We start from the raw sequence: 12,711 nt of genomic DNA on the forward strand, positions 1-12,711 counted from the left end.
CTTGATCTTGATCTGTAAATCATTTCCGACATTGCAACACGTGATTGACTATGTTTGTTCGGTTGCGAACTGAAAGGAATTAAAGAAAGGTGTGTAAGCTTGCAGAAGCGATATGTGAATATCAACGACAATGCGTGGCGACAGAGCGTTTTTTATGAAGTACATATGTATGTACTTTCTATTAGTTAGAGAAGGGATAGACTTGTGATGTAAGAAAAGTTAATTCTGTGGCAAAAATTCGATTGAATATAAATAACTTAGGGATCAACACGCTGATTATAACTTTTGTGTTAAATTTTTGATTTAATTTTTATAAATCTTTTGGTCTTTTGTTTCCAAATATTCCAGCGACCAATCTCTTGAGGTCTGAGAACAGAAAAAAGTCGCTTTGGGTCTTATATAGAAGATACAGTGATTAATCAATTGAAATCCCAATTTTTGACAATGTAAATTTCGCAATTGTCTCGATTATGAGCTCTCATGACACATCTTTTGCGCACAGCTTGCAACTCTTACGTACTTAAACTAAACGGTCATCCACAGTTTTTTATGCATTAATGTTTAATCTTGACTTCACAAAGTATATACAAGTATGAATACATATAAATAGGTAAATGATGAGCGTGAAAAGCTCTGTTATTTTGACATCGGTGTCTGTCTGCGTATCGCTCCGATTTTGAGATATCGATCTGAAGTTTTGTGTACGTCCTTTTCTCCCCAAAAAAACTGCTTCTTTTGTTTGGAATGGCCGATATCTGAGCATTATAGGTTATATATCCCATTCAAAGGACCGATCAAAATAAAGTTCTTGTTTGGAAAACTTTTTTATTTAACAAGATATCTTCTCGAACTTTGGCATATCTCCAAGTACAAGTCAACGGTACAACATTTGTGTAAATTTTCGGATCGGCATACTATAGCAGATAGCTGCCATACAAACTTTACGATTACAATCAAGTGCTTATATGGTAAATCTTTTCATTTGACGAGATATCTTCACAAATTTTGTGCATAAATGATTGCCCAAAACAGCAATATACTCTCTCAGATTTAGTTATAACGTGTAAACCAAGTAGAGGTCTTTTTTTCAAAGCCTTTTGTTTTGACAGATCACGCCTGAGTCGCGTCAAGTTGTCATGTTATTTTTTTTCAGTAGTTCTTGGAATTTTTTCATAGAAAGACCGACGTCGGAACAACGTTTACAAATCGTTAAACTTTATTACGAAAATTCACGTTCCGTAAAGAATGTGTTTCGCACGTTTCGCTTAATTTCTGATCAACATAATCGGCCGGTGGAATCATCGGTCCACATTTCTTTAAAAATTCAGCCGTTGAGAGCGTAACCTTCAATGGCGACCGTTATTGCGCCATGATAACCGATCATTTGATGTCTGAAATTGAAGCTCGTGATCTCGGCGACATTTGGTTTCAACAAGACGGTGCCACTTTCTACACATCGCATTAATCAATGGACTTATTGAGAGAACACTTCGGTAAGCAGATAATTTCAACTTTTGGGCTGGCCGATTAATATCACAACGTTAGACTCTTGCCTGTGGGGATATGTAATGTCCATAGTCTATGCGGACAATCCCGCTTCGATTTAGGCTTTGGCGCAAAACATCATGCATGGCATTCACCAGTTACCAGTCGAAATGCTCGAACGAGTCATTGAAAATTGTACTCAACGAATGGACCATCTGAGACCTAGCCCCATCCAACATTTGAAACAGATAATCTTCAAAAAATAAAAGGCAAAGAATATTCTTTCGAATTATAATAATAATTACCCTTTAAATTTGAAGTTTCTGTATTTCTTTAAAGAAGTAGGGAACCTCGAAATTGGTCTCTCTTTACATATACGGTTGCCATAATGAATGCCACTGTTAAGAGTATGTATTGTAGCTTCGAAAGCTACCTATGAAAGATATTTTAGGGAACCGGTGGTCGGTTATCTTCATAATATCGCTTCGATTTCTTTCATCTTACTTACATATTTACATGTCCACATGAGAAATTGCAAAAGAAGAATGCATGCGAAAGCGGCTTCCCACTCGAGCCATAAAACATTGTCTGTTGTCGTGTTAATTTGCTGCATTTTTCAAAGGCACTGCCACCAGGCAATGTGCTCGCAGTTCTTGAAGCGTACATGATTCAACTCGGTGGTAACGTAACCGCAAACGCGGCCGGTAGCTGCATAATAACAACTTGTCCGCAGTTGCACGCTTCTACTTCTGCGTTTTTGTAATTTTTATTTTCGGGTTACGGGATTATTGTTAGGCTTTTGTTGTTATTTGCAGAGTTTGTGCTTCCACTGTCGTTATTCAAAATAGTTTTTTTTGTTAACAAATCTGCGTATTTCTTGTTGTCTTAGCTCTTATGCACACAAGCGTTCCTTTGCTTGATAATTTATTTATTTTCAGTATTTTTTCTATGAGTTTGTCGCTCAGTCACGCTTGACAACACAGTTTGTCAAAAGTAATCGCTCCTGACAGTGAATGCCGCGGCGGCGGCGGCACACTTTTGGTGCACTTACCATGTACATGCAGCAACCGCCGTCTGGCTAGGATCTGCTCAACACGCGCTTGGCGGTGAGTAAAAACACAAACATTTGAAATTTCAGCAATTTGTCAGTCACTCAACCAACTATTCAGTCGCCAACAGTGGTTCGCCCGTCTGTTGCTGCAAACTGTTTTCTTGGCGAAAATGTCATTTTGTCTTAAAAATTGGCGCATGCGGCGGCGCTCTTTGACATTTTGGGTGGCCTGACATATTTACTTGTGTCGCCGATTGGCCGCATATGTGTGTTGTTGTATATGCATGTGGTTAGATATTGCGAAGGAAGGAGAATGTGAACAGCCAGAAAATCTGAAATTTATAGTTGTTCGAGAATCGTGACAACTGACAGGTGCAAATCGCTGTCACAACTATAAAATATGGAGCTTATTTGCTATACTTCTAAGAAAAATATATTCAAAACTTTTATCTCTTAACTGATATGCGACCTTCAAATTTTGTTTTGGCTTCCCAATGAATATGTATGTTTTATGCGTAGGTCAATAACCATACTTTTTGTCAATGTGGCGGAAAAATTCAACCTCTGCTTATCTGTTAAAACTAGTCAGTTAGCCCTTTCCTTGCTAGTATTCATTTTATTTTCTCAGTCACTTACTTCAACTAGGAGAATTGACACTTTAAAGTCAATTATGCAATTATCTGCTCTGTTGAGTATTTTCTTAGCTTAAGGACCCTTAAGCCATGCAATCAGCAAAGAATTTGCAAGCGTATATCCAATTGACGTGTTAACGTTGTGCAGAGAAACTGGTGAATGCTTGTTTTTCCGCCATTCCGTCAACTACATTAAACACATATTAAGTAAGAAGAAGATTTTATGTAGAATGTGGCACTAAGAGGCACTTGACAACTGGCGTTGAGTGGCGAACACAAGTTTAACGAAACGCTCAAGGAGATTAAAGGAGTAATAAACAGAAATATGCAAATAAAAGGAACAAGTTTTAACTGAAGTTCAGTCAACATAGCATCCATGGAATGAGTAAGGAATTTTTCGCAATATATTACACATATAAGTAGAGAATTTACACCGAAGCTACAGCACCCTTCACGGATGAATTTTTTAAAACATTAAAAAATATAAAAATATATTTATCTTGATTCTATATACTACAGCGATCGCTATCGATAGCTGTCTGGGGGAATAATCTCTTCCAATTTTTTTTGAAGATATTTTCTCAATTAAAAAGTGCTCAATGCAGGGGCTTGAGTTCAATCGATCAGTTTGTATGGCTGCTACATCTTATGGTGGTCCGATATTTCGGAATATGAGCAGCTTCTTGAAGAATTTGAGATAGGTGCAAAATTTTAGATCGATATCTCCAAGCCTGAGGGACTAGTTTGCATATATGCAAATTTACATGGACGATTTTTTGGTTCATTAAAATATTTATTAATATAAAAAACAAAATAAGTTGAAGTTTGATTAGAAATACGAAAAGACTTTTTCGACTTTCTAATTTCCCTTTCCAGGCATCAAAAGTAATTTGTAACTCGTTAATCATATTTTTCTAGCAATTTTTATGTCTTATACATTTTCAACGGCGTTGAATAACTGCAAAATTTTTAGACACTTTGGTGGACGGCATTTTTCTCACAACCAAAGAATTTGCCATCGCCCTGTTGAATTTCGAGCGTTTAATTGAGAACTCGAACGAATGTCACAACCATCAAATTGTGCTCGCTGACAGCCACAATTAACGGCTCTTTAGCGCCTTGTGAACGGTGGATTGCAATTACATGTCGAATGCTTCATTTTCACCAACACCTTCGGCAAAGTGTCGCATGCATAAAGTCATGAATTTAATTTATAACCGCTATGTTAGCCGGCAACTAATCATCTGGTTTCGCCCCGCCTTGCACGTTTTCAGCACTTTGACTACTTTGTCCAACAGCGTAACCAAAATGAGATTTAACAGCACTATAAATCGCAGCCAAATGCAGTGTAACGACCCCGTCGACTCGTCATAAACGCATGCATTTGGTCAGACGCGCCAAAAATATGCGCCACAATGCTAAAATGGTTGTAGCAGCTAATAGCGAGCCAATCTGATATCCGATCCACTGCGATCAGCTGTGATCCACACGGTCCTCCACTCAATGCGGCATTTTGTGGCATGCCAAGTGAAGCGTGGAAATGTGGGATTTTCTAGCTCATTACTGCAAATCAATGTCGTGTCCGCTAACGAGCACTATCTACCACAAATGTGAGCCGATTGCGATTTAATGCTCAAACATATTCTCGTATAACTTTTCATGTGTGTTCGTTTGCGCATGTGCGCGGATATAAATGTGAATTTGTCTCTGGCTCTGGCACTTAATGCATTGATAGGTTATGTGTCAACGATTGTTCTGTCTGCCGGCTACGAAAAAGCGAAGAAGATGGTTTCCTTCATTTTTTACTAAAGACGTTGTTGTTTGCAAGCTTTTTTATTTTCAGTGCCTATGATCGCCAACAACATGTCGATGATTGCAGATCCTTACCGTAGTACTAGGCATTTCAGGCTTTTTTAGCTAAATGAGGAGTATGCAAAAGCACCGGTCAGTAAACGGGCTCATTTCAGTCATCATTAGGCTTATTGGGTTTCCATATGTGATAGTATAGGATTAGACCGACTACATGAAGCAGGATGTTGGAGTCCCCACATATGAGATAGTTGAGGCTAGTTAAGCTTTTGAGTTTTGTACATTACCTAAAAGACAACAAAGTTTACTGACAGTAGCATTTGGTTTCTCTTTAGCATAATATCTTTTCTCAGCGTATAGGTTTGGTTAGAAGAGTGCTTTATGACAGTTTATGAGTCTAGGGGTTCAGTAGAAGTGAACCTTTGCTTTTTCTTGTCAGTTTCCGAATCTGCATTTATAGCTAAGCCACCAATATTTCCTTTTTGAAATATGTTGTAAAGTGGGAAAAATCCCAGGTCCTAGGACCACTTTTTTACATTTTTTTACTTTTGCGATAAATCAAACGATAATCTGTACATTATATAATTTATTTATTTTGTTTCAAATATTTATACAATGTTTCAATTCACTGATAGTTACAATTGCTGCATATTTAATTTTTTGGGTTCAATGATCTAGTTACTCCCGTAATCCAGTCTTTATAAGCGGATACTTTGGTGTAAACACCGGGGTAGCCAGCTCGCGCGCAGCCATAACCAAAAGACACGACGCCATACTGTGTGCCTTGGCTTGTCAAAGCGCCTCCAGAATCGCCTTGACAGCTATCCTGTTTTGTAGCAGAGGCACATAGCTGTTTATTCGTAATTTGACTTATCCCGCGGTATGAACTTGTGCAAGACCTCTTTTTCACCCGATTCACATTGACCCCACGCAAATATTTCGTTGGACGAGCAGCGCCCTCGCTTATTGTTCCCCAACCACTTATAAAATACGAATTGGGTTCTTTATTGTTTGTCGCCAGTCGGACGGCTTTTACATTTGAATTGAATTTGAACGGTTTACTTGTACGTAACAAGGCTATATCATTGGCAGAAGTTTTAGGATTGTAACCACCATGATAGAGTACACGATTGACAATGCGCAACTGACCGCCGCTTTTGAATTGGTTAGAGCCTGCGCGTACTGCATGCCTTTTACTAACATTACCATAGACGCAATGAGCGGCGGTCAGCACCCAATATTCGCTGATAACTGAGCCACCACAAATAAAAGTGTTTGACTGTATAACAGATGCCTGCCAGGGAGCTTCCCCGATGGAGATCTGGCGACCACCAACAATTCGATGATTTGTGGGCAATACAATGTTGGGTCTCGAGCTAGTATTATCGCTGGATTGACTGATTATAGTAGAGTTGGTGAGATTAATAACGGTTACGACTGGTTGAGATGCGTCACTTCCCACTTCGATAAATTCCAAACCAGCATCCTCTTCTTCGCTATCTTCATCCGTTTCGCAGCGATTGTAGGCACAGCAAGCGAGTAGTACGAGAAGCGCTAACGTCCGTTTCATCTTCGTTTTAAAATAGAACTGCTTGTTAGTTTTCGCAACGGCACTTGGTTGACCCTTTTCTAAGAAACCTACGCGAGTTTGCCATCGTAAGCATTTGGTTACCACTCATTAATATTTTACGGATTTTGTTTTTGTACTTAAAGACAAATTCGATTTGCACAAGCGTAAGCGTATTTAAGCGAATCTAGACGAAGAATAAAGAAAGAGGAGAAAGCGTTTAATTAGGTTAATGGCCGGCTAAAAAGAATAAAAGAGTTCAAGATACAAATTCTCAAGTTTATTAGCAAAAGCATAATTATATTGAAATATGCGTTAGAAATATGCCTTAGAAATATTAAAAAAAAATCAAGGTGACACCGGTTTGAAAATGTAAAATGATGTTTGATCTATCTCCGTCTATCCCACCAGGGAAAATGACATACATGAAGTAGCAGTAAATTTTGGAAGATATGAGATATGGAGAAAGAAGTATAGTTTACTGAAAAAACTCAAGGCTACGCTTAGACATTGAAACTAATCGATTTACGTAGTTCACTTAAGTAGTAACCAAAAATGAGATAGAAATTGCAGAAAGACTCTTTACTTGAAGAGCTCACCTTATAAAAATTATATATTCAGCTCAGTCGAAGCTTATCTTATCTGGGTACTCGTTTCTAGAACACACTATTTAAGCTATTGGTCAGGAAATACTTTGCCTCGATATTTCTTTGTTATACGTATCTCAGAAAATAGCAATCATGAGATAGGGTTTTCGAAGGTTTTCTCTTTCGAAGATAGGAGCCTTTTTATACTCTTGCTACCAGTTGCTACATAGTATTATCGTTTTGATCACCTAACGGTTTTACGAATCACATAAAACTAAACGAGATAGATATAGGGGTATGTATATAGAAAGGATCAGGGTGACGAGAAAAGTTGAAATCTGGTTGACTGTATGTCTGTCCGTCTGTGTAAGCTGTAACTTGAGTAAAAATTGAGATATCTTGATGAAACATGCCCACAAATCGCCATTAACCGAAAACATATAAAGGGCCATAACTAGGCACCTAATTAAGATATAAAGCTGTAATTTGATACAGAGGATGCTAGTAGCAAAGGGCACTTGTGAGCAAACTTTTTTGAAAAGTGGGCGTGGCCCCGCCCTTTAGCAAGTTTAATGTACTACATATCTCCTAAGCCACTTAAGCCACGGGAACCAAAATTTCCTGAGTCTTGTAAGAACTTCTACCGCCAGTGTGAAAATGGTTGAAATCGGAGGATAACCCCGCTCACTCCCCTTATAACGGTACTGTTCTAAAGCGCCATAAATCAATAACTAAATGCACCAGAGATATTAAATATTTTATTTATTTACCACCGAGGTAGTATAAGAGATGTTAATGGGAGCCGGGGCGAAAATTGGACCATGGGCGTCGCACGGCCCACTTTTTGGTAAAATCCTATATCTCACGACCCGACCAACCGATTTCCACTAAATTTGGTCCGTGCTATTCTTCTTACATTTTTATCTTACATAGTGGACGACATCAGACAGGAATCACGCCTTCTTCCCATATAGCACAATTTTAAATTCCACTTGATTTGTTCAGCTTCCAGTACACAAATCAAGAAGCAATTGTTATAGCGCGATAAAACTTTGCACGAATAATATCTTTTTTGTGTGCAATTTTATGACCAAAAATAGTTTAAATCCAACAAAAACTGTTCAAGCCCCTGGATACCGAATATTTAGACCCCGGTGCCTATAGTTGACTTTTGTTCGAAAATATCGGTCAATGGCAGATATATATTATTGAAAGTAAGGGATAGCCTTTCCCATATAATACTATGTCTGTATGTCAAAAATGGGTTGAATCGGACCAATACTTCCCTTAGCCCCCATAAACTTAATATAAAGATTTTTGAACTTCCGGTTGACTTTGTACCGCATATATCGGCCGATATGTGTGTTATCTCTAGGAAAATTAGAGAGCGTGTTTTACTCATAACAGTGTATCTTTGTGCCTAAAATAGATAAATTTGGGCGCAAAATTGGCCAGCCCCTATCTAACTAATATCAGGATTTTCGAATATCTGGCTGACTTTGCTCTATAAGATTTCCCTGGTCTTGATTTTGCAAGTTGCAAGAGTATAAAATGTTCGGTTGCACCCGAACTTATTCCTTCCTTACTTGTTATCGATAATTTTATGCATTACATTGTTTTAATTTTTCGATAATAATTACCAAACTTTTAAAACCAATATCAATAACAGCAAAGTCATTAAAGAATATACCTATATATAACTATATATACATAAGTATATATATAGCTACATATAAATTCCACAATAACATTAAACAAGTCTTTTATTGTAATGCTTTTACAGAACAATTAATTAGGAAACGAAATTAAGCGAAATCGCTGGAGGCGAACATACCACTGGTTCGAATGGAAAGCTCCAGCTGCGCTCCGTTGGGACTACAGACACCAAGCAGCAACTTGGAAGCGATGTTGAAAAGTGAAAAAACGGGTGTCCTGCTGTGCTTACAGTGAACGGCAAGAGCAACCACTGGAGTCGCACTTTTGCTAGCTGTAAAAGTCAGACAGCACTCGAAAACAGGCGAACGACATCAGCATTCAACAGCAGCAGTGGCAGTTGGTCGAATGAGCTTGTAATTAAGTTCGGTTTCCAGTTGGCGATTCTACTTGTAAGACATGACAAAAAAAGAAGATGGAAAAAGGAATAATATGTTGCTGCCCAAACACACAAAAACCCGCCCAAAACAGCCAGCAAAATGGCATTGCAGTTGGAAGAGGAATCGGCATTTCATTTGCTTGTCGACAGCGTACACAGTAGCCTAAGTTTGCAGCAAACATGCCAGTCACAGTTGCAACAACAGTTCTATTAGTTTGTCCCCGCCTATTGATAAACTTGCACAGAATGCTATTTAATTTAGCTGCTTGCCAACCGCCGCACGATTCACGATTGTGGATCACGGGGAACATGTTAATCCATCTGAGTGCCCTCGATGTCGGATGTGCGGTACGCTAGGTATGTGCCTGTGACTTGACAGTTCATGACACCGTCCGTGCAAGGCAACATGACATTTGACAGTTGAAATGTCCGCTGGCCGTTGGCCGATCACTGTTTTACGAAGAGAGCGCGGCGTCGACAAGTCTCGGCTTTTCAATTGGCAATTAGAAATTGGCAACACAGGTAACTAACTACTTTTACGCTACCACATATGAATGTGTGTTGGTGCGATTATTTGCACTTCTTTATAAAGCAGACATAGTGCTTTTGGCATTTACAAGTTGCCACCGTTCGTTTCAGGCGCGACATTAGTGCTGATGTGACACAGCGAGTGGCAGAGTGGCAGTTGCAACATGCACTTTACATGCATTGCGCGAATTGACAAGATGGCAAGATACGCGATACGAATCAGCTGTTGCGGGAATGTAAGCTGCTACAACCCGAGCGCCACAAATGTCAAATGCCATGTGATGACAGACCCGATTCGAAAGATAACATGGAAGCACAGCGATGCGCACTTATGCAGTTCAGATTTAAATGCGATAAACTGCGATAAGCATCGGAGTGGCGCTTGTAAAGGGATTCATTCGGATGTGGAAGCATATTTGAGATGCACATGCGAGCGGAAATATATATGCATATTTGTATACAGAATTATTTAAATCATTGTATCTTCTGCATTTTGATGTCTTTATTAAATATTTACTATATATTAGGAACCACAAAAAGTATTATTTTTAATTGACGGTACTTATTTTGAGGTATAGTAAGCGCTGATAAATACTTCCAAGTATTCGAAAAATTCAAAATATTAACGTTTTTTTAAATACATATACATACTCTCATTTCTGAACTAGTGCATAAGGCTTTGAAAATTATAAAAAAAAGAAAGAAATTTATTGTAGGTTGAAACCCATCGATTACGAAAGATGAAATGACAAATACTAAAGGAAAACTAATGTACGAGCGTTCTGTGGTCTGAAAAAGGAAAGGGAGGGGTTTGGTTGAATTTTTAATGGTTAAAAACGGTTTATCTCAGCAAAGTTGCGAATCTTATAGAAAAATAAATATATCTGACAATGGTGTAGGTGATCTAAGATCTACTATTGTGAGCGAAATATAGTAATACTTAGTTCATAATTGTGAAATTCTTAATTTGTTCTTCAAAATCTATGTCGTCCCCTTTAAGTAATTCCCTTTGGCCCGAATGTGTTTGTGCTAACAATTTTTCCAAACATCGAAACAGTTGTTAAAGTCAATTTCCGGAATAGCTTTCAATGCGCGTAGCGATTCACGTTTAATGTCTTCAATTGACTCACGAAGGGTTGCCCGGAGCGATCGTTAGACTTTGCTGAATAGCCAGAAGTCACATGGAACTAAATCAGGCGAACTACATGGTTGTGGTACGATATTTGGCGAAATACTCACGAAGAATCAATGCAGTGTGAGACCATGCATTATCGTGGTGCAAAAACCAAGAGTTGTCGGCCCATATTTGCGGTCTCTTTTTACGAACAGCTTCGCGCAAACGACGCATAACACTCAAACAGTATTCCTTCTTGACAATTTCGCCGGTCGGAACGAATTCGTAGTGCACCACATCTCGATAATCGAAGAAAATTCAACATAACCTTGATTTTTGACCTGCTTTGACGCGGTTTCTTCGGATTCGGTTCATCTTGCTGATATTCATCTGTTTCCAGGTTTTAAGCATAGTCAGTAATAGTACGCTTCACGACATCCTGGTGAGGTTAGTGCGACGCTGTTTTTCGAAAAAAATTTAGTGATTTTGGAACCAATCGTGTTTTCATTTTTCCGAGGTCCAAATGATTTTTCAAAATGGTTTTCACAGATCCTTCCGATATTCTAACGATGCCAGTAAGATCTCTGACTGTTAAGCGGCGATTCTCAAACTCCGATTCCTTTATTTTATTGACAAGTTGATCATCAGTTGATGTTGATGGCTGTCCTGGACGTGACTCTTGGTAACCGCGTTCTTGACCCTCTTTGAGTAATTTGTACCAATCAAAAACCCTTGCCCGCGACAAACAATTATCACCGAAGGCCTTCTCTAACATTCTGAAAGTTTCGGCACCAGAAATTGTATTTCGCACACAAAATTTTATGAAACTCATTGCCGAATGCAAAAGTAAAAGATCTTACTATTCTTTGCCCACAGAAAGACAAGGAGTACGATTGTGACCGAATTTAAAGCCAAAAACGCAATGATTACTATCGATCAACCACCGTTTTCACCAGATCTGGCTTCGTGTGATTTTTTCTTGTTCCCCAAACTGAAATCGAAAAGTGTTTCGAGGACTGGACAAATCATTGGCATAAGTGTATTTCATCTGGTGGGGATTACTTTGAAGGCGGCAAAATAAATTTTGAACAGTTTAGTATTTTGCGTTTCATTCACAATTTTCGGGTACTTTTTGTCATAATGTTTCGATTCTACTTAGCGACCCCGACAGCTTCGGAGCACGCGAAGTTTGATGAAGCCTCACAATGACCACGCATCAAGTTCTCTCTTCCCACATCTATCGAACTCAAAAGATAATCGTCACGCTATCGAATAAACTACTTATGTACACTTGTTGCTTTGAACCCCTAAAACCCCCCTTTGCGTACGCTCCTGCTCTTTCCTTCAGTTTGGCATACAAAATGTAACTCAGAGACAATTTCTCTCAAATCTCACGGTTCATAGTGAGGTTAACAGCCTCTAGGTGATATATCCTTCATTAATTTCACGCGGACAATTATCAGAACACTTCAACCTTACCTGCCATAGAGCTGCTATAAAGCTTGTTAACTATAAAACGGCTCCGACATGAAGCGGAAAATGCATGTATGACCACTACAGATTACTTTGCGCCATTTCATGTCGGATACAAATCAAATTCTAAGAGTCTCGTTATGCTCGTAAATTCAAGAAAAAAGGAAGAACGTAATATGAAGTGCGCGGAATTTACCACCATAAAGATTACTATGTAACATGGAAAGCCTGTAATTATTGGTGAAAAATAATTTCAGCAGCGGTAGTCTCGGTGGAGTTTGTAAGGCGCATCGCTACGAACGCAATGGACACCGGACCGGTCACGGCGACTGGCTGCCAGATGTTGCGGTAATCGTATGCTTACAGGTAATTG

The 12,711-nt window shown here is 38.8% G+C and overlaps 1 protein-coding gene across 1 annotated transcript; it reads right to left on the reverse strand.

The window, feature by feature from the left end:
• Nucleotides 1–5,629: 5,629 nt before the first annotated feature.
• LOC126755177 (trypsin alpha-like) lies at nucleotides 5,630–6,723 on the reverse strand. The gene has a single exon (XM_050467561.1). The coding sequence runs from the start codon at nucleotides 6,545–6,547 to the stop codon at nucleotides 5,630–5,632; it is 918 nt and encodes a 305-aa protein (XP_050323518.1). The 5' UTR covers nucleotides 6,548–6,723.
• Nucleotides 6,724–12,711: the final 5,988 nt, after the last annotated feature.

This window comes from Bactrocera neohumeralis, chromosome 4, assembly GCF_024586455.1.
Source record: "Bactrocera neohumeralis isolate Rockhampton chromosome 4, APGP_CSIRO_Bneo_wtdbg2-racon-allhic-juicebox.fasta_v2, whole genome shotgun sequence".
NCBI lineage: Eukaryota > Metazoa > Arthropoda > Insecta > Diptera > Tephritidae > Bactrocera > Bactrocera neohumeralis.